The sequence below is a fragment of the Ochotona curzoniae genome, unplaced genomic scaffold (assembly GCF_017591425.1).
Source record: "Ochotona curzoniae isolate NIBS_2020 unplaced genomic scaffold, NIBS_Ocur_1.0 scaffold_4506, whole genome shotgun sequence".
Lineage (NCBI taxonomy): Eukaryota > Metazoa > Chordata > Mammalia > Lagomorpha > Ochotonidae > Ochotona > Ochotona curzoniae.
This window is the reverse complement of record NW_024467119.1, coordinates 7,018,219-7,040,714: the sequence shown is the minus strand read 5'-3', so window position 1 is coordinate 7,040,714 and position 22,496 is coordinate 7,018,219. Positions and strand designations below refer to the sequence as shown.

Below are 22,496 nucleotides of genomic sequence, written 5' to 3'. Positions count from 1 at the left end.
ACTAGTTAGAAGGTTTCGCTGGTTCCAAGCCCAGTGAAAACAGGAATGGGCTGAGTTCTCGTGCCCTACGGGGTAGTTGTTAACCACAACGTCGAAAGGATACGCCTTTGCTTTCTCTGGATCTACCAGGGAGTAAGCAGAAATAAGCTGTGCCAGGGTGTGAATGTCTTTTGGATTTTGTCTAAAAGAAGAAATAAGGAAGTTACTGAACAGTGTGTAAAACTGGAAGTCACACAGACAAGTAAATAAGCCCCTCAGAACTAAGAACAGCACTGAACGTGGCTGCCTGCCTCGCCCCTCTGCTTACTTCCAGAGCTGCTCCAGGTCGCTGATCGCCTCCTTCTTTCGCCCGTATTTGAGTTTGAAGTTTGCAGCTTCCCTGATCAGGGACAAATGAGCAGGAGATTTGGGCTAGTTTCAAGAAAAAGGGGAAAAAGAAAAAGGTAATTATCGAGTCAATGAAACGACACTTATGTGACCTTCAGAACGCATCAATTCGTTAAATTCCACATATGCCTGAAACGACAGGATCATTCACACACACACGGGGGGAGACAGGCTCGTACAAGTAATCCCCGAGTTATGAATGTGTAGCACACCCAGCTCTGCTAAGGCTGTCACTGGCTAGAAATGTACACCAATAACCAAACCTTAGACACTCTGCTGTAATTCTCAAACCTCACAACACTGCCCAACCGCTGAAGCCTTCCCGCCACCAACAGTGAAAACAGTGCAGATGGCACCTGGGGAGGCGTATGCCCGAGACGGACCCAGGCACTGCAGAGCCCCACACCGGATGAGGCACGATGCTCCCAGGACACAGACACAGCAACAATTATTTCATGTACTACCGTTCCAATAGCAGTAACTACCAGCCAGGGCTCCCCAGCAGGGGGAGAGGCACTCTCCCGCGTGCAATCACACACTATGAGCTCAAACACCTGTCTCCTTCACGGTCTACCTCCTTACTTACCTGATGGGTCTGATACCACTGGATAGCTTGGCTGAAGACCTCGATGGCGCTGTCAATATCTTCCTCATGGCTGTACATGGTCACTAACGCAGACACCTGCCCAGCCACAGGTAGGAAGACATGAGTAAAATTCCTCCCTCATGCCCGGCACACACTTTTTCAAAATGAAAAATATGAAGGAAATAGCAAATAAAGATGGCCAGGCTTTCTGCCAGCACCAAATCCTTCAGAATCCACTTTAGACAGTGGAAGTTTCTTCCTTAGATAACCAATCAGCAACGTTTTCCAAATACGAAGACAGTTACCAAAAAAAAGGAGGGCTGTCAGTCGAGGGGCTGGGAGGGAGGGGAGAAGGAGAAGGAGCAGTGGGAGGTAAGGACAGAAAGGAGACAGAGAGAAACAGTGAACTGAAAAACCTCTGGACAGACTGGTCAGAAAAAAGACATCCATAATATCAAGAATGAGAGAGGTCTCCAGGAACCAACAGGACATCAATTAAGGCTAGAAGGCCCCTCCGCAGGCCTGCGTTCCCCCAAGGCTGGCTTTCAGTGATAAGATCTGAACAGTGTCTGACACATCTGACAGAATATAATAATACATAAAATGGATCAATTCCTTGAGAATAAACAGAAATTCAGATGTTACACATTACAAATATTTTACTTGAGCCATACAATGGATTTGTTCCTGATATAAAATAATTGCAGCACAACACTTCAAGTATGAGTCTTCAAGGAAAGCAGCAGCACGTGCGTGTGCATGGTCCATGGGCGTCAGCTACAAGCTCGCTGTGTCCGAGAAGACACACGGCCCCTATTCCACACCACAGCATGACCTGCTTCCACATCTGCAGCGGGGACTCGAACCCAGGGATCGCATAATCAAATTTGGTACTAAGGTATTTTAGCTGAAATGGCACTGACAACATGCTAACACGAACTTGGGTTGAAGAACTGCCCACACAGGTCTGAGCATGCGAGGCTGACCGTCAATGAAACATCCTGCACACTGCCTGGCACTTCTGACAGCTGAGCACAGAGAGAAGGTAACTCTATGACGGTCTCAACTACTGTTCCTACTTTATGACTATATTGGGGTATAAGAAGAAATTAAAATACAAAGAAACATCACACATTCAAACAATCAATTGTACTACTTTTCCAGTTGTATAGTACTTTGTAAACTCACCATGCCTGGTTTATGCTTTAACTTCTCTATGCTTCTCAATATTAGACATGCTTTGGAAATATTACCTTAAGAGATTAAAAACAAAATCAGTATCAGATTAAGGAAAGTATATTATGCGGAAAAAGTACATATAAAATTTTACTTTTGCCCTCTATTCTTCCTTTGGATAATAGCCCTGAGTCATATCTTCTAATATCCCTAAACACACAAGTTGTGGGGACCAGGGCTTAGTGTCATTTATTCATTTTACAGATAAGAAAAATGGGTCCTAAAGAATACACTTTGCTTACACTCAAAAAAGGATGCTAATGGTATAACCAATACCAGCAGTTTCCAAACTTCCAGTCTATTAAGTTCTATTTCCCTTTTGTTAAGTTGGAACATGAAGTGGGGAGTTCTTCCCTAAATGCCTGGGGAAATGTTCATGTTGGACATTAGTGCAACAGAAAAATGTGTTAAAATTCTAATTTCCTGGGCCCGGCGCGGTGGCGCAGTGGTTAAGGTCCTCGCCTTGCATGCTCGGGATCCCATATGGGCGCCGGTTCTAATCCCGGCAGCCCCACTTCCCATCCAGCTCCCCACTTGTGGCCTGGGAAAGCAGTCAAGGATGGCCCAAAGCTTTGGGACCCTGCACCCTCGTGGGAGACTCGGAAGAGGCTCCTGGCTTCAGATCGGCATAGCATCGACCTTTGCGCTCACTTGGGGAGTGAATCATTGGACGGAAGATCTTCCTCTCTGTCTCTCCTCTCTGTATATCTGCCTTTCCAATAAAAATAAAATAAATCTTTAAAAAAAAAATTCTAATTTCCTGTTCACTGCAAAACTCCATAATTTAAACCTGCTGTTCTTTGCAAGCAAAATAAACAAAAACCCGTGACAGACTCTCTCTCAGTCAGTTCAGAATGGTAAGTAATCCTTGCAAAAAGAAACTAAAAACTAGGTAAAGAAAGAAGAGATGGGGGGAGCAGCGAGAAGACAGAGCAGCGAGGAGGAGGAGGAGGGCGAGGGCAGACTGGGCAGGAAGGCAAAGGGCGGCAGGGGCTTGGCAGCGTCCAGCACTGCCCACCCAGGAGACATTTTACTTTTCCCCCAAATTTCCAACATTCTCCTACCCACCCATGACATCTTCATTTCAGCTATCCCAACACTTAAAATTCTGACCAATTATCACCTCCACTGAGCATGAACGCTCCATACCACTTTCCACGACAAGCAGAGGGACACCTGTGTCTTACAGTATGGTAACCACTAGCTTAGCTTCTGCACCATGGTTAGTGCAAATAAGAAACTAAAATTTAAATTACACTCATCTTTATCAAGTTAAACCTAAATTCAATTTAAATCTAGCTACATATGGCTACTGGCCACAAAACTGGACAGCACACCTCCAGGTTCAAGGTTCATTCAAAAATGACAGACAGAGGAGCCAGCGCTGCAGCACAGTAACCCTGGCGTGCCACAGCACGGCGCCAGCTGAAGCCCTGGCTGTTTCCTTCTGATTCAGCTCCCTGCTAACGCACCTTGGAAAGCACTGGAAGATGGCCCAACTGCTTGGGCCCGTGCCACCCACAAGGGAGACAGAGGCTGAGCTCTTGGCTCCTGGCTTCAGCCAAGCCCAACTCCGGCCACGTGGAAAGTGAACTAGCAGTTGGAAGTTCTCACCTTCTCCCCTCTCTGTCTCTATCATACTGCCTTTCAAATAAACAAATCTTAAAATAACAAAAATAATGACAAACCCACAAAATCATAGACAAAATCTTAGTGATTCTATCACCAAGACTCAAGCACATCAATGATATCAGAGTCTATTATTCCTCCTCAAAGACAATGGGCAGTAACTCTAAAGGAAGGATGGATGAAAGGCTATGCTAAGAAATACTGAACAGTGAGGCTGGTGGTGTGGTAGAGTGAGTTAAGCCTCCGCACGGGAAGCTGCAATGCCACGGACGAGTAGGTGTGAGTCCTGACAGCTCATCTTCAGATCTAGCTCCCTGCCGATCGCGAGCCACTGCGACCACTAAGGGAATGAAGTCTCTGTCACATGCTCACTCTGTACCGCTGATGTTCAAATAAATAAATAAATAAATAAATAAATAAATGCATCTTCTAAAAATATTTTTAAATGATGGAAATTACTATCATTTTTAATACCTTGGGAAATTTTCAACTGTGCCATGGTCAATTTAATTTCAGCTGCGTTTTCTGGATGTTGATCTGAGAATTCCTGAAAGTATTTTTGTTGGAGGAAAAAAAACACATTAAATATATACAACTAGAAATTACTACTATATTAGCAACATAAAACTTTAAAACTAGTTTTAAAAATACTAAATTTTTGGGCCCAATACAGTACTAGCAGCTAGAGTCCTAGCCTTGAACACGCCCGGGATCCCAAGTGGTTACCGGTTCTAATCCTGGCGGCCCTGCTTCCCATCCAGCTCCCTGCTTGTGGCCTTGGAAAGCAGTCATGGACGGCCTAAGGCCTTGGGCCCCTGCACCCGCCTGGGAGACCCAGAGGAGCTCCAGGCTTCTGGCTTCAGATTGGAGCAGTACCAGCAAATGGGGTCACTTAGAGAGCAAATCATCAGATGAAGATCTTTCTCTCCGTCTCTCCTCTCTGTATATCTGACTTAACAATAAAAATGAATAAATCTTAAAAAAAAAACAACCAAAAAACCTAAACTTTTGGTTTCAGGTCAAAAGTGTAACTTCGGAAAAATTTTACTCAACACTCACTCTGCATCTTAAGTATGCTCTGAAATGACAACAATACAACTAATGAAGATCACAACCCAAGGGCGGGAGGTCTGAAGCCCACTCTTGTAACAGAGGGGCCTGGCTGTGTGTGGAGCTCTGTGCCCCCTCCCCTGTTTGCAGCAGGGATGGCTCACGCAGGTGGGTCTCTGTCACCCATGGGAGACCTGAGCTGAGTTCACAGACCTGGCTCTGGCCCGAGGGGCAGAGGGTGTGAACCAGCAAATGCCAGCTCTTTTGCTCTCCTGAATAATTCCATTTTTTAGTTAGCTAAGAATTGGTTTTATTTTTCTTCCTTGAAGACACTCTAACGGTGCATCTTACTCATGGCACCTACCAGGCCATTTTGCCTCCCAAGATGGTCCTAATCTTATCCTGTCTAAATTTTCAACATTGGCTACAGTGTGAAGTTCAAATCTGTGTTATTACAACTGGTTTGAATTGATAAAAACCAAGTTAGCATTCTTATACTTGTTTCAGGTATGGAGTGGGACCCACTGGAGATTATATGACTGAAAAGGAGGATGGAGCAATTTCTAGTTTGACAAGCCTGAAAAACAAATCCCCTAACTCATGCTGAATGCATCTCCAAATGAGAAAGTGTCCTTCATGGTCTACCAGAAATACGTTTATCTAAAAGTTGGAACCCAGGAATGAAGTAAAGTGACGCTGGACTTCGTTCTCGTGGAGGACTAGTTAGTGGCTCATCCACACATCTGTAAGCCTACAGGTCACTGTCGCATACCAAGAAGGAAACAAGGCTAAAAGGCTGCTGGGACATTTCCTGGGAGACAGGTGGCATGCTCACCTGCAGCAGTTCTATTGCCTTCCCATGCTGCTTCTCGCGGCAGAGCTGGGCGGCCTGGATCAACACGGGCAGCAGGTGCTCAGGGCTCTGCGACTGCAAGCTGGCAGATATTTTGCGGCACTGCTCTGCCTGGAAAACGGTCCCCCCAAAACAAGCTGGTTAACGAGAACAATAACTGATCCTAAAGAAGAGCTGAACAGGGAAATCAGCAGAAACAAAACAGGAAATGAAGAACTGCAGAGGCACAAGACTTGGTTCCTAGTACCTATTTTTGCATTGTGAATGTATAAAGTCCTTAGTAAAGCACAGGTACTAACAATGTCTAGGTGTCTAAAGGCCGGAATTCTGATTAAATAATAAAAAGGCAAAAACAAAAAAAGGTAAAAACACTTTCAGTGGAAACGTTTGCTATTAAAACAAAATGCTTGAAAATCTCATGCTAGAAAGTATTAGGAATAATTTAACACAGTACCAAATAACAAAGCCATTACTGTCACTCTCCCAGTAAGACAGAGGAAGAGAAAGAATCAGAATTTAATCAGAATGCATGTTAGCATTGATCTCATTAACACTAAAAAATGAACAATGGATCTTAAATTCACCTGGCATCTCTGATGATGCCACTTTCATTTAGAAAGACCTGAAATAAGGTAATGAGAAACTCGTCTCATTTAAAGGTAGGAATATTTTCTTGCTCTTACACACCATCAACCCCATATCTTTACAAAGAATTGTGTGAATAATTAAAAAGACAATATCTACATCTAACATACATGAGATTGTGAAAAAGCAAAAAGACACATACATGGGTTTTAGACAAAATATACACAAAACATACATACACTAGACTAACACAGCTATTATGTCCCCGCCATGTTACAAAAGGACCAGCCAGGAACCCACCGGCTGTCACCCACCTGGTTTGTGTACATCGCAAGTAAAGCCTTGTTGAACTCGATAGCCTGCAGTTGTTTCTTGGAAAGCTTAAACTCCACACCTTCAGCGTTGGTTAATTTCACCTTCTTCTTGGAGTCAAAGACATTCTGGTCCTGTCAAAGGAAAGCTCATGCACTGTGAATGGAATCTAATAATTCTATTTTTAAAAAATGATTTATTCCATCTTTATTGGAAGAGCAGATTTACAGAGACGAGGAGGGACGAGAGAAAAATCTTCCCTCTGTTGGTTCACTCTCCAAGTGAGAGTGGCCAGAGCTGAGCCGATCTGAAGCCAGGAGCCAGGAGCTTCTTCCAGGTCTCGCACACAGTGCACAGTCCCAAGGTTCTGGGTCATCCTCTACTGCTTTCTGAGGCCACAGCAGGGAGCTGGCTGGGAACTGGAGCAGCGGAGACATGAACTGGTACAATATGGGATCCCAGCAAGTTCAAGGCAAGGATTTAGTCACTGAGCCATCACACCAGGCCCAGACTTTGGGTCTTTTAACACTACAGGTCTTGTTTCTCTTCCAATTACTTACTTCATACAAACATAACAAGTGAGTTTGAATATGTGGTTGGGTGCCTCGCAATCAAGATGCATATAAACTTGTTTTGGGTTCCTTCTTCATTCAAATCAACAAGGTATCTACAATTCAAGTTCTACAGTGCAAGTAAGCTTTCTACACGTTGTGAAGAGATCTACCAAGCAAGCTGCTCAGAAGGAACAAAGAACAAGATTCTGGTTTTATCTCTCCATTATTCGTTGGAGCCCACTGAAGAAAAAATTTTAGAGTTGGGCCTGGCGCAGTAGCTGATTGGCTGAAGTCCTCACCTAGTATGTGCTGGGATCCCATATGGATGCCAGCTCCTGTCCCCGTGGCCCTGCTTCCCATCCAATTCCCTGCTTGTGGCCTGGGAAAGCAGTGGAGGATGGTCCAAGACCTTGAGACCCTCACCCACATAGAGTCCTGGCTCTTGGCTTCAAACCAGCTCAGCTTCAGTTGTTAGGGCCACTTGGGGAGTAAATCAGCAGATGGAAGATCTTCTCTTTCTCCCCTTCTGTCTGCTGTCTGTATATCTCAGTTTCCATTAAAAATAAATAAATCTTTTAAACAAAAATTAGAAAGAGCACAAATCTTACAGCCTATCAGGACAGACTGTACATCTAGCTTTGGACAGAATGAAACCTAGCTTTGCCCTTTTATAATTTAGATGACAAATGCTTAGTAATCTGTTCCTCTTTTTTAAAATGTAAGCAAGTCACAAAACAAATTTCAGCAATAAACACACACATGCTGCTTCTGGACCTGCATTTAGCAGGAAGTACTCACATCCTCCATCTACTGTATCTCCTTTGCTAAGGGTCTTCTCAACTAAGCCAGAATGAAACTTCTGGGTCAGCTAAACACAGTGCTGCCTGCCTCGAGCAAGCCTTACCGAGGAGCTGGGCTCTGAGCTGCCTCTGCTGCAGCTTTGTAAATCTATTTGCAAGCAGCGCTTTTTAAAATAACAAATTTACTGGCACATCAACTGTATCAAAGACTCAGATGAAGCAAAGAAAAAAAAATCTAAAACCAATTCCACTTTTTCTGCATGTGAAGCTTCAAATCTGAAACTATTTGCATGTACAGCAGAATGGTCCCCTGCATGAACCAGTGTTCAAGGCTGCTTCTCCCACGTCACACTGTTAATACTTGAATCGCCATCTGACACATTCCTAGAGTCTTCTTAAACTGTTACGACACTTTATTATACAAAACCCGAATTTTCAAGATCTTCCAAACCACCCAATATCACGTTCTTTAACTACCTGGTATATATGTAAGCTTACACATTTTTCATTTGTCTCCCACAAATTGTAAATATTTTTCCATACAAGGGCACTTTAGAAGGCTCACAGAAAAATGAGATTAAAAAAGAATTCTATTTTCTGCAAAACAATTTCTAAATTTAGGAAATTTTTCATAATACACATTTCCATGACTTTTTTGCAGACTCCCATTTGTGCATCTGCTTATGCTATTGCTTAATCTGCAAACTGCATTCTCGCTTCAACTGTCAGCTGAAACCTGCCAACTCAGAGATCTTTCCTTCACTGAAGACTCTCCCATTAAGCATTTCCCCTCATATGCATTTCCATATCATGAACAGTTGTATATATACACTGTATATACATTCCTGCCAAGATTCAAACTGTGTGAAAGGGTAAACAGTCTGTATATTTAATAAACAGTTATTCTTCATGTTATAGTAAGCTTGGAAAAGGAGACTTTAAGTTCGGAATCTCCAACTAGGGATAGGTCACGACCTGAATATCATTTATAGAATTATCATGACTATGAGCATCATACTTTCCACTGTAATTTTGCTATGACTCCTAGAAGAGAGTTGGAGAACTGGGGTGCACTGCTCTCAGCATCAACTACACATGCAGGAGATACGGTTCTTCCTCACCTTGTTGATGGTGATGATGTTATTCGCAATTACAGCCAGTAATCCCACATCTGTCGGCCTGAGAACAAGAAGCGACAGTGAAAAGCACAGAACAGTCGGAAGCCTTGTGCCCACTGTGAGCTCACCGTCCTGGCACTGGACTTACTTCAGTTTTATGATCTGGTTGTAAAGCTGCAGAGCCTCCTCCGTGCGCCCCTGCAGCTGCAGGATGTAGGCCATCTGGCCGTGGATGATGGCCAGCTCGGCTTCAGGGTCCTCCTCTGCCCCGTCCTATGGGAAGAGCAAACAGCTTTCTGCCATAACTGCTTCAGCCTGATGCACACCTACGCCAAGCGATCCAAAGATACATAATCCAAGGAAGGCCTCACTGTCTGAATTTCCCCACAGAACAGAATCGCCTTTCGGAAATTGAGGAATTGTAGCAAGAGAAAAATTTTAACTGAAAAGGGCAAAAAACTCTGGAAGAACATGGCATAAACTTGGGAACATCATTACCTTCTAATACCCCGGAATGAAAAAAATATGTAAAAAACCAAAACCAAAACCAAAAAAAACAGTACAAGGGCCAGTGTTGTGGTGCAGCAACTTAAGTTCTCTTCTGCAATGTTAGCATCCCACATCAAGGTACTAGTTCACGTCCTAGCAGCTCTGCTGGCGATCCAACTTCCTGGGTAGGGGAGCCAAAGATGGGCCAAGTACCTGGGCCCTGCCACCCGTATAGGAGACCAGGTTGGGGTTGCTGGTTCCAGGTTTCAGCCTGGCTATTGGGGCAATTTGAGGAATGAACAAGCAGTTAGAAGACCGACTAATCAATGTATCTGACTCTCCTTTCTTCTCTTTGCCACTCTTTTACAAATATGTAATTTTGAAATTTAATTATCTTTATTGGAAAGGCAGATATACAGAAAGAAGGAGAGACAGAGAGGAAGATCTTATTTCCTTTTGCTCCCTCCCCAGGTGGCTCCAACGGCCAGAGCTGAGCTGATCTGAAGCCAAGTGGTTCTTCTGGGTCTCCCACATGGGTGCAGGGTCCCAAAGCTTTGGGCCGTCCTCCACTGCCTTCCCAGAGCACAGGGAGCTAGATGGGAAGTGGAGCTGCCAGGACATGAACTGGTCCTTGCAGGGTGAGTATTTAGCCAATGAACCATCAGGCCACCCCTCCCCTGCAAAAATAAATTCAAAAATAAATACAAGTGGGCCACCTGGTCCAGCAGTGTAGTCACGGTGTCCCACCCTGCAGTGATTGCGTCCAACACACAGCTGTGGCTCCCATGTGCTGTAAACATGCACCCTGGGGAGCCAGTGATGATGGCTGAAGCAGCTGCACCCCCCACCACCTACAGCAGAGATCTGGACTGAGCTCCCAGTTTCTGAATTACACATTAAGGGCATCTGTGGATGGAATCAATGCATGGCAGCATCAGAGCACATTTTTTAAAAATTCCTTTAATCCTACCATTACCTCTGAAGATTTCAAAATTCAGGCCAGGGTTACAGTGAAGCGGGCTGTCACTGCGAAACTAGCATCCCCTGAGTGTCAGTTCAAGTCCTGGCTGCTCTGCTCTGCGACTCTGCTCCCTGCTCATGCACCTGGGAGACATCGGGAGGCCACCCAGACCTGAGCCCCTGCCACCCATGTGGGAGACCACATGGAGTTCTAGACTCCTGGCTTTGGCCTCATCCAGCCCTGGCCTTTGAGTTATTTGCAGAACGAACCAAGGAATACAAGTTCTCCTTTTCTCCCTAATTCTGCCTTTCAAATATCCACATTCTCCATTCCTTCTCTAAAATCTGAAGGCTGGGTCCCAAACTGAGCAGCCAGGACTTGAACTACCTCCTTCATGTGAGATGCTGGTGAACCATGGCCCAATTGAGCAGGTGCTGCAGGTGGAGGTTTACCCCACTCCGCCACGGTGCTGGTCCTCCAGCCTTACTTCTGATGCTAGCTTCCTGCTAATGTGCACCTGGAAGCAGCAGGCGATGGCTCAAGGACCTGGGCCCCAATCACCCACATGGGAGACTCACACTGTGTGCCTATCTCCTGCCTCTGGCCTTACCCAGCACAGGACTGCTGCCGTTCAGGGAACACAGCTCTATTTTCAAATAAAATCGAAGTAAACAATTTCACTTTAAAAATTGTGCTTCCTAACAGTGGAATACTTACAGCGTCTTCTGAAAATGAATGGCGGCAAAGATCTACAAGAACAAAATTGTTCCAACATTAGTATTGCTGGGTAGCTCTTATTTGTTTTACTAATACATAGAGTAAGAACTAAACTCTTGAGCAGAATATTTCAAAATAATTTAAAAATAAGTCAATATCAAATTTACATCAACATTAAATATATTACACAAATACTATTATTGGTCCCTGATTATTGTAGCACTTTGGCCTTTTTCTTTAATTAGTACTCTCTATACTAAAAACAAAACAAAAGATTAGAAAGGGCATTTCATTTAAAACAAATAAGTACAATAAATGTTGATCACTAAAAGTCAGTTATAGAAAAGTACAAAAACAAAGATAGACACTCCTACCTCCAGAGACAGACAGCTAGCATGTCATTTTTTTAAAAAGGAATATAAATGGACAGCTGCGTTCTGCAAAGCTGCAGTTTGAATACTGTTCTGAAACTACTCAAGATTCTAATTTACTGTGAACATTTTCATCACAGTAAATACGTATCTATTTTTACACTATTGGCTTTAATGACTACATGGTAATGTACTTTATGATTATAGTAAAATACTGAATTCTTTCACAGTACAGAAATTAACACTGTCCTATATTTTTGTCCTTATAAATGTCCCTTCAATTAACATTTATAACGATAAAACATGAATTATCTGATTAATATATCTAAGCGGTTTATTTCTGGAAATGTGTCAGAATTTAAAATCTGCTCCACATCATGCAACTGCCCAGTGCAAAGTCTGTGCTGCAACTCAAAGCTGCCGCATGGGACAAGGTCCGTGTTGTACTCGCTCAACACGGGTGACGAGGACAAGGACGAGGCCCAGGACACACACCAGGAGCCTGCTGCCTGTTCAGCAGCAACTGCTAAGTACCACACCTCCGAAACACCTCCGCTACACGCAGCAGTGTATGTGCCATTGTAACTCATTTTACACTTACACTTGTTCAAAAGCCTATGTCTCAAAATTCAAACTTTAATATCTAGTGCAGAACACGGATAGATGTACCGGCTTAAAGATTAGAAGGACAGAAGACAGTCAAAAGGAGAAGACCAGGTAAACTCTGAGAAGGCCCCACAATCTTCCGCAACTTCCACAAAACTCAAACACAATGTTTCAAGATATTCTGCAAACACCACATCCACAGGGGATTTTAACCAAGTTCGCACCTTCAGCTTTCTGGAGGATTTTCATCGCCTGGTTGAGCTGGCCCTGGCCGATGAGCGCACACGCGGCGTTGTAGCATAGCTCGTGTGTGCCTTCCTGGAGGCCCAAGTTCTCCTGCCAGGAAGGGACAGACCAGTCAAACCCCAGGCCGAGACGTGGCTGGACAGCGCGGTGCAGTGCACCAGGGACGCGGAAAGGCACTCACCGGGACCACCTTCTCCCAGTTGCTCTGAGCCGCAACAACTGCTGACAGGTTTGTCTTCCTCTCCTCGTCATAGTCATCTTGCGAGTTTCGGACCAGGTCTCTGTACACGGCCAAGCACTCATCGTAGCGTTCCAGGCGATATAACTGCAGGACAGACAGCAGGCGAACGTCAACAGAGTCACGTCTGCAGCATCGCACAACCTGCTCCGAATTGCCAACTAGAAAAACCAATTCAGCATAACAGAGGCAAACCACCATTTGCCTTTTATAAATTTTAAGTGAGTTTTGTGAGCTAATAATATTTTGAGAAAGTTACTTGCAGTCAACCATCACTGTACTGCAGATCTGGAGGCATTATTCAGTTTAGAAAAATCTTTTTCACCTTTCACTGGAAGTCAGGAACTGAACACTTGTGAAATGAGACCTTTCTAAAGAAATCAACCAGTTACCCACATCTGAAATCAATGAAAAATAATTCCCACAACATAACATTATTACAGGTCCAGTAAACAGTAACAAAACGCAATGCTAATAAAAGCATTTAATGCTGTCATTTGTGTACCAGATACACTTTCTTCCTCTTTTTCAGAAGCCAGCTGCTGCACAGCTCCACGGCGTAATCCCTGCTTCTAACTCCAGCTTTCTCCAAGAGCCGTTAGCAACTGCCACGCTGGGTGCCACGCACAGCCATGGTGGGCTCTCGTCAGTGCCCAAGCTGCACTGCCCCTGAGGCTTACCCGGTTTACCCTAAAAGCTCTTTACACAGCCACAATTCCTGAATGGGTCCAGGTCTTTCCTAAGAACATCTGCACTGTTAAGTGCACATCTATTCTAAGGGACAACAATATTATCTGCTTTTCTAATTTTTCAGATTTAAAAATCTTCTAGTAGGGTTTTGCTAGCTGCAACATTCCTCTCTACTTTCTTATATTAATGTTATGCCTCAGTATCTTTTTAGAATATTTTTGTGATTACACAGGCTAAAATCATCCACACTCAAACCCACATGATTCTCTTTAAATGTAAATTTTAAGTAAAGTAACCGGAAGAGTTACTTGTTCAAATCTGTGTAAGTATATAAACTCGCTGGTCTTCTAGCTAAGAAGTTCAACTTGCACATGCGCTTCCTTTGTTCTGAGCTTCTCATTCTCCTGAGATGTCTATGGTTCACAGACACTCCATTGTGCAACCGCTGGCGTAAAAGAATAGGGAACATGCTCAAACCTCCAGAATCGGTTTGGTGGCCAGCTCTGTGGGGCCCCAGATGGGCCAGGTTTCCTCAGCTCCGCTCTCCCAGAGGCTCCCGCGGGGGGCGCGTCCACAGCTGGGGGGCAGGACTCACCACTTGCCCGTACAGCTCCTTCAGCTTGTCGGTCTGCTGCTGGGCACCCTCTATGGTCTTCAGCGCATTCTCAATGCGGTGTAGCCTGTACTCACAGTACGCCTTCTCAAAGGACAGCGGGCTGCTGAAGAGGAGACACCAGCGTCAGACTGCACACACCGCTCTCAGGCCTGGCGTGCATCCATTTGTTTCATCCCATTACGAGAAACTGACAAAGACTAGTGGCTTGTCCAAAAATCTGGCAGACCACATGAGCCAGAAAATAATGGATTCATTTCCCTGGGCTCTTTTGCATCCATGGATATTCTTATCAGAATTAGCAGTCTTTCGAAACCTACCTTTAAGAAGAAAACCTTATGAGTAGGCAACTGGCACAGCAGCTGGGCTGTCCGCTTCCCGCCTGCCTCCTAGGTGCCCAGCTTCAAGTCCCACCTCTGCTGACTGCAGCTTCCTGCTGAGGGGCGCTGTGGGGGCAGTGGATGAGAGCGCTGGGCCATGTCTTTGGCAGGGCTATTATGGGCATTTGGGGAGTGAACCCGCAGATGGAGGACTTATTTCTGTCTCCACCTCTCTGCCTTTGAGGCACATGCATCTAAATAAAAATGTTAAAAGCCCGGGAAGGTGAGTAGGGCAGCATTGCAGCCACCCCCTTGGTGCCCACATCTCACACGGAGGGTAAGTAGCTGCTTAGCTCTGCCCCTGTGTTCTAATATACCTGGGGACCGAGGGAGCAGTCCAAGCACTTAGGTCCTTGCCCACCGTCTAGGAGACCTGAACTGAGTTCCTGGCTCCTGGTTCTGTCCAGGCCCAGCTCCCAGAGAGTAAACTGAGGGACGGAAAACATCAGTCACTTTGCTTTTTCAATATGTACATAAATACACTTTTTCGGGGGGCGGGGGATGGGTTTCGTTTTCTTTCTAAGTGTGAGAACGAAGGCTGGCATTGTAGCAGAGTAGGTGAAGCTTCCGGTTTAGATGCGAAAATGCATGTGAACACGGGCTCAAGGCCCCGGCTGCTCCAGCATCAACCCAGCTGCCTAGGCCCTGCCACAGATGTGGGCAAGCCAACCGAGTCCTTGGCTCTGGACTTCAACCGGGCCCAGGCCCAGAAGACTCTCCTCCCCTCTCCTGCACGCCCCCCAGCTCCTTCCCTCTCTCGCTCTCTGTGTAACTCACCCATGCAAATAAAATAAATATTTTAAAAATAAAGATTTTAAAAAAGTATTAAGAAAACCAAACATCAATACAATCTGAACACGGTTGTATTTTTTAAAAGATTTTTATTTTTTGAATTTTTACTGGAAAATTAGGTATACATATAGGAGGAGATACAGAGAGGAAATAAATCTTCCATCTGTTATTCACTTCCCAAGTGGCCACAAGCTGGCTAGAGCTGTGCTGACCCGAAGCCATTAACCTAGAGCCTCTTCTTGGTCTCCCACGTGGTGCAGGGTCCCAAGGCTTTAGGCCATCATTGACTGCTTTCCCAGGCTGCAAGCAGCAAGCTGGATGGGAAGCGGGTCCGAGGGATTAGAACCGATGCCGATATGGGATCCTGGCGGCTTACAAGGTGAGGACTTTAGTCGCTAGGCTACCGCACCAAGCCCCACTGATATATTTCTTTTTAACAACAGGCCCCTCCACTGGCACACCTTGCAAACGCCCACAGCACGCCAACCTGGTCAGCTGACACCAGGAGAGGAAAACTTCAATTTAGACGCCTCACTGGGGCACCTGTGGGCCTTCATCTATGCCTTCCAGAGCCTGCAGCAGCAGGGAGAGGGGTCAGGGTGAGCCTGACCCCACATCAACCCCAAGCACTGGGATACCAGGCACGGGCACTTTAACCAGTATGCCAAGTCTGTCTGAGAAGGTGTTATATTTATCTCTCAATGAAATAATAAGATATGAGCTGGGAGTTTGGCCCTCTGAATGCCAGCATCCCATGTCAGAAGGCCTGGTCAGCGTGCCAATGCCAGCTCTGCTCCCAACTCCATCTTCCTGCTAAGGCACACCCTTGCAGCAGCAGGTGATGGCTTTGCCACTCCCGCACCCTCAGCTCCCAGTCCAGCCGGGCCCAGATGCCTCTGCTGCTACGTGAGAGGCATCAGTCGCTAGATAAAAACCAGCTATCTGTCTCCTGTTTCTTTAAAACAGTCAGAGGGCTCAGTGCAATAGCCTAGTGGCTGAAGTCCTCATCTTGCTCGTGCCCAGATCCCGTATGGGCGCCGGTTCCAATCCTGGCAGCCCTGCTTCCCATCCAGCTTCCTGTTTGTCACCAGGAAAGCAGCTAAGGCTGGTCCGAGGCCTTAGGACCCTGCACCCACGCAGGAGACCTGGCTCCTGGCTTCGGATTGGCTCAGCTCTGATTGTCATGGTCACCTGGCAAGTGAATCAATGAACAGAAGATCTTCCTCTCTGACTCTCCTCTCTATATCTGACTTGCAAATAAAATTTAAAAATAAATAAATAAGTAAGTCATGAGAAAACCGCTTCTTTAAACTTTTCCAAGACACAAATAATCAGCAAATAAAACAATAATGGAAAACCTGAAAGTAACTTAATGGTCAAAATCAAACAACTGGCAAATATACAACCATGTAAGCACTACTTACACACAGACTTAAATGTTCATCTACACTAACAGAATACTGAACACTGGGCCCGGTGTGATGGCCTAGTGGCTAAAGCCCTTGCCTTGAACATGCTGGGATCACATATGGACACCGCAAGTCCCATCCAGCTCCCTGCTTGTGGCCTGGGAAAGTAGTTGAGGACGGCCCAAAGCCTTGGGACCCTGCAGCCATGTGGGAGACCCAGAAGAGGCTCCTGGCTTCGGATCAGCATGGCTCCAGCCATTGCAACCGCCTGGGGAGTGAACCAGCAGGTGGAAGATCTTCCTCTCTGTCTCTCCTCCTCTCTATATATCTGCCTTTCCAATTACAAAAATAAATCCTAAAAAAAAAAGAATATTGAAAACTTGTACTTAAGTTTCAACTGCAATTCAGGATGAGAAATATTTACCAAAGCAACTAATAATGTTTTATTCAATTACCCAAAAAGCTTGAAAAAAATCTGCCTACCTCATAACAGCCAACATTCAAAAGAAACAATCCTGGCATGAACTTTAAATTCCCTCTCATCCTTGCTTGCTCCTCAAAGGCCCAGTCCAGGAGGGAGCCAGAACTCAATCCTAATCTCCCACTGATGGAGTCATCACTGCGGCCCTCCCCTCCAGCCCCAGGGCTGCACGAGCCAAGTCAGACACCAAAGGCAGGTTGGGAACCCAGGCCCTGCCGCTCCTGCTGTCCCCCAGGGCTGCACAAGCTGGAGTCAGACACCAGAGGGAGGTCGGGAACCCAGGCCCTGCCACTCCGGACAACGTGTCTCCATCACCAGGCCAAACGGCCACCGCATTACAGACATGCTTAATCAACAAGCAGTGTCTTCTTTATTGACCATTTTAGAACTTAAACATTGCTTTTCACTCTGTAACACACTTACACAGCTCAAATCTAAAAACAAAAACATCTACAGTAAGAGGCTTTACACCCAGTATTGTCCAAATTTAACCTCTTTCTCCTCACACTCTCTGACTATATTTATTCACTTCCAGAATTTTTTTTTTCTGAAAACACAGGCAAATACCTACGTAACTCTTCTATCCTCCTTGTCTCACAAAAGGACATTTACTATACACCATTCTGTATCAGAACACTATTAGAGAATAAACGTGTTACAAGCTAAATTTCAACACACATATCTTCTGAGGCCTAGGCATAAATGTAAATAAAAATCAAATTACAGTACCAGGGAACAAGACTTTTAAAACTTGCCATGTGTTCTAAAGACTATCAAAAAACTCTCAGACCAAAAGACCTTACCTAGCACCACAGCCACCTAAACAGCTTTCGGTGGAGCTGGGCACGGAGATCCAGCCAAGTCCGCCAAACTATCCTAGAAACCACAACGAATCCAGAGCCCACACACACCCCGCCTTCCCGGCACTGCCTACCCTCCGTGCCCGTGGGCTTACACAGCTCTGCAATCCCTCTCCTGAGTTTCCACACTTATATTTATGCCCCACATCTCTCTTTAGTTTCTTCTCAGACAGCAGTGTTAAGAAAGGCTGCCTAAAGCAAAAAAGAACAAAGGATCTGTCCAGTTTCAGAAGCACTGACAATGGCAACCAAACCAAAACCAAAACCAAACAAAACGAAACAAAAACCCGCCGGTGTGAAAAGCCACGGTGGAGGTCACAACCAGAGTTTCTGGGGACCACAAGCGACGGCAACCTGCAGCACTTACTTGGCTAACACTTTGGTGTGGGTGTTGATAACATTCAAGGCTTCCTTGAAACTCCCGTTCTGGATTAGGCACACCACTTTACAGTGCAGGGCTGTCACATCGTCCTTGTTGACCTGCAGGACTGGATGACAACAGTAAGAAAGTCACATTTTAAAAACAGATTTCTTTCTTAGAAAGGCAGAGTCACAGAGAGAGGTCTTTATCTGCTGGTTCACTTTGCAGATGGCCACAGCAGCCAGGCCTGAGCCAGAGTGAAGTCAGGAGCCAGGAGCTTCAGCCAGGTCTCCCACACAGGGGCAGGGGAAGTCACACTGGCAGACAGCCAGACTTGAACTGGCAGCCCTATGGGATGGTGGTGTGGTAAGTGCCAGCTTTACCTGCTACACAATGCTGGCACCAGAAAGTTATTTTTTTTTTAAAGATTTAAAATTTCTTTACTTTTTATTTGAAAGGCAGACTTACACAGAGAGACAAAGATTTTCCACCGGCTGATTAATTCCACAAGTGGCCATAATGATAGAGATAAGCTGATCCAAAGCTAAGAGCCAGGAGCTTCTGGGTCTCCCATGTGGATTCAGCATCCTAAAGACTTAGGCAACCTCCACTACTTTCCCAGGCTAAAGGCAGGGAGCTGGATGGGAAGTGGCCGGGACACAAACCAATGCCCACATGGGATGCTGGTACCACAGGTGGAAGATCCTCCTGTTGAGCCATAGCACCATCCCCACAAACATTCACTTTAAAGGCATTCTCTTTTTACATTTTTATTATGCTTTCCTACCCTTGCCTCAAAAAGCTACACTGCCAATGTTAATATAGAGATACGATTAATCAAAACATTAACAAAATACTCATTTTAACTTAGAGTGACAATACACTTACAGATTAAATTTTCAATGAGATGAGGTTTCCAAAGATGCATACAGCAAAAAAGTATAATGAACTAATGAAGTAAGAAAGAAGCTGTTTTTCTAGCACCTCTATTTTAGGATGTGCACTATATCCTGTGTATCTGTACCTCATTATCACACTGGAAAAGAAAAATTAGTCACTTTCCTGAAAGCCAACGACACAGGTTCACTGCAAGCTGGATGTCTTGGGTAAATGCCTGGATAGCCAAATCACAGTTTTCTGATCTACAAAAGGAGTATGAGTACAAAACCCATTTTACAAGAAAATGAAATGAGGGGAGGCACCGGGTACAGCGGGCTGAACCACTGCTGCTTGGGATGCCGCACTCCTTCCCAGAGGCGTGGTTCAAGTCCTGTCTACTCCACTACTGATCCAGCATCTTGCTAATGTCCCTGGCAGTGGGCAATGGCCCAAGTACTCGGGTGGCCTACCACCACTGCGGGAGACCCGGATGGAATTCCAGCTCCTGGTCTAGACCGAGCTTACTCAGCTCCAACTGTGGCAAGCACGTGGGGAGACAGCCAGCAGATGGAAGACCACCTGCTCTCTCTGTTTCTGCTACCCTGACTTACAGACAAACAAATTAGAAAATAAAAATTAAAGACAATCTTGCTGACAATGTTTCCAAAAACTATTCAGAATTTCCTTTCCCAACCAAGCTGACCACAGAGACATATAAGCACAGAGGTAAGCAGCCAAGTTCAGGTTGGAAAGCTATCAGCTATTCAATGTCAAAACCTCCAGTTCTAGCTTTAGGGTACTTAACGCCAGCAGTGTGGTCAGAGTAGAGGGTACCAAATAAAACACAGGGTGGTCGAGTCTCTGCCCAGGACACTGATCCTCTATTTGGAATGCCTGTTTCAGGTCCTGCTTCCTCTGCTGGCCAGGCTACTTCATGCTGGTGTCCAAGCAGGAAGATGGCAGGACCCAGCCGGGACTTCTGGCCCCTGGCAGCTGCCCCACCTGCATGTCATGGGCATGCAGGCAGTGAATTTGCAGATGGAACGTTTGTCGTCCATCTTTCTCTGTCTCTGCCTTTCAAGGAAAACAAAATACAGATAAAACAATTTTAGAAATACATACTGATGAACGGACTGCCTTTACTGTTTAAATGATTCCTGCAAAAACACTGTGCATTGCTACGGAGTGCACAGTATGGGTGGGAGAGCGAGCTAGCCAGAGGCTGAAGTTCAGACTAAGTTTAAGAATCAAGTGCATCTAAGTAGTTACAGCTCTTTTTCTGTGACGTCTGATATCCCCAGCAGTGCAACTGTAGGCACCCCTCACACGCCTTCCCCTTAACAGGTGGCTGGAAATTACTCAGTCTGGCTGTGCCGCTGACGTCCCTCTTAGGGTACCTCGGATTTGTGTCTTTCTAGATCTAACGCGGAGCTGGAATGCGTATAGGCACGAGCACTAAAATGCAAGGTCACATTACACTAAAACATTCAAAAATTAAACACGGAAGGCCGCACAGGAAGCAGGAGACCCCGAGAGGCAACCCACGGGGGGAGGGGGGGGCAAGAGCAGGCGCAGCCTTCCCTGAATACGCTGCTCCCCGCTTGCACTGTCCACTTTCTGACTTGGAATGACAGGTGAGGGGATGGAGGGGGGGCGCCTCAGTCCCTGGGAACAGCACCCCGCTGCTTCTTCCCTCTGCTGTCCGCGAGGCCCTGCGGCTTTGGAATGACGTGTCCTAGGCAGGCTCCCTTCAGCTGCTGCGGCTCCCGGGACGTGCACCGCCCGTGCTGTCTGGGATCCCCAAACGCCAAATCGGGGTGTCGGCCACGGCAGGCGGCGGCGAAGACACGTCAATCCACATCAACGAGGTCGGGGTGAGGGGCTGCGGTCTGCAGAGGTCCCGCGGCAGTGCAGGGAAGGCAGGACACGTGGCGCCCAGTACCCCGGACCCTCGGCCGGCGGGGGCCGTGGAGGGGCCGCCTGCCCGCGCCCCAGTCCCCCCAGCCCGTCCCAGCCAGGTGGAGGGGCGCGCAGCTCGCCCCTGCTTGCCGCACCCGCTATACGGCCGCCGTGCGTCTTGGGAACAAGCCCTATCCTCCCGCCCGCCCGGCCCGGCCCGGAGCCCGCCCGGCACTGACTCTTGTTGACCGTCTTGAGGGCGCGCGTGAAGTCGCCGTTCTGGCCATAGCGGTTCACCTCACTCCACAGTGCAGACACCGACACCCCGCCGCTGCCACCGCTCGCCATCTTGGAGGGGACGAGGGCCGGAGCGCGCCGACCTCGGCCCCGGAAGAGGATCCCGGCCGGGCAGGAAGCGGGCGGTTGCTAGGCGACGGCGCGGCGTCTCTCGGCTCCTGTGTCCTAGGATGCCGGGATTCTGGACCCGGGCGTGGGATTGCGGCTCCAAACGAGGCCGGACGACCGTTGTGAGCAACCGGAGGGAGTCGTTGCGCTCTCCCCCGCACAGGAGAAGCACAGCTTTCGGGCTGCCCTTTGGGCCCCCCTTAACTGCAGTTGGAGAGCAACCCGCAATGAAGCCACAGAGGAGTTGGAGGAGTGACTGCAACTGCCAAGGGACGAGCAAGCTACCATCCAAATTCCCTTTTTGTTCGGACTGTGAAATAGGGATCCCAAATGCTACTTGTTCCAGGGATAAAATGTAATGTCTGTGTTAGGACGCTTGCCATGCCCTCAGAACACGAAATCGGGGCCTTCGGCAGACCCAAAACCACCCAACTTCAGGCTCTGCTGGAAGGCCTGCTCACCGACCTTCCTGTCCATCTCTTTGCCCCCTTAACCCAGCCAACTTGTTTTCAGTTTCTTTACTCCCCAAAAGGCCACCACAGCTAGGGGTTGAAGCCAAAAGCTTGCAATACCACCCCAGTCTCCCAAGAGGGTGTCGGGGGCCCAAGGGCTTGGCCCATGCTCTGCTGCTTTCCCAGGTGCGTTGGAGGGAACTGGGTCAGAAGTGCAGCAGCTGGGACTTGAAGCAGCACTCACCCTGGGATGCTGCAACACAGGCAGCAGCACAGCTGAGCCTCTCCCACGTTTGCCCTGGCCGATGCCTCTTGATCTTTCAGTGTTCATGCAAAGAGCCAAAGTTCAGGAAGCCTCTAGCTTTATTGGTTATGTTCTCATGATTAACCAACATTCCAGGCTTCTGTGTGGACTACGGGTCCCTTGGACCAAGGATATCACTTCATTCACCTTCCTCCCATTTGAGCAGACCAAGTTTTTGCTTTGTATTTCTCACCTAACCTCACTTGAGGGGGTGGGAGTTCCAGATGTTATCT

General features: G+C 46.7%; 1 protein-coding gene across 3 annotated transcripts in view; it reads right to left on the bottom strand.

Annotated features, from left to right (window-relative positions):
- The window catches only part of SRP72 (signal recognition particle 72), a 28,270-nt gene extending 6,816 nt beyond the window's left edge, over positions 1–21,454 (bottom strand). The window contains exons 1-15 of one of the 3 annotated variants that reach the window (XM_040966795.1): positions 21,342–21,454; positions 18,331–18,451; positions 14,024–14,147; positions 12,682–12,825; positions 12,479–12,590; positions 11,278–11,309; positions 9,259–9,383; positions 9,114–9,171; positions 6,641–6,772; positions 5,724–5,852; positions 4,313–4,385; positions 2,162–2,226; positions 974–1,069; positions 308–411; positions 104–181 (exon numbers count right to left, since the gene is read on the bottom strand). In XM_040966795.1, the coding sequence (XP_040822729.1) occupies positions 104–181; positions 308–411; positions 974–1,069; positions 2,162–2,226; positions 4,313–4,385; positions 5,724–5,852; positions 6,641–6,772; positions 9,114–9,171; positions 9,259–9,383; positions 11,278–11,309; positions 12,479–12,590; positions 12,682–12,825; positions 14,024–14,147; positions 18,331–18,451; positions 21,342–21,450 (1,502 nt within the window). In that variant the 5' untranslated portion in view covers positions 21,451–21,454. The remainder of the gene's footprint in view (positions 1–103; positions 182–307; positions 412–973; positions 1,070–2,161; positions 2,227–4,312; positions 4,386–5,723; positions 5,853–6,640; positions 6,773–9,113; positions 9,172–9,258; positions 9,384–11,277; positions 11,310–12,478; positions 12,591–12,681; positions 12,826–14,023; positions 14,148–18,330; positions 18,452–21,341) is intronic. The other 2 variants (XM_040966796.1, XM_040966797.1) reach the window with 2 other exon arrangements.
- Positions 21,455–22,496: the final 1,042 nt, after the last annotated feature.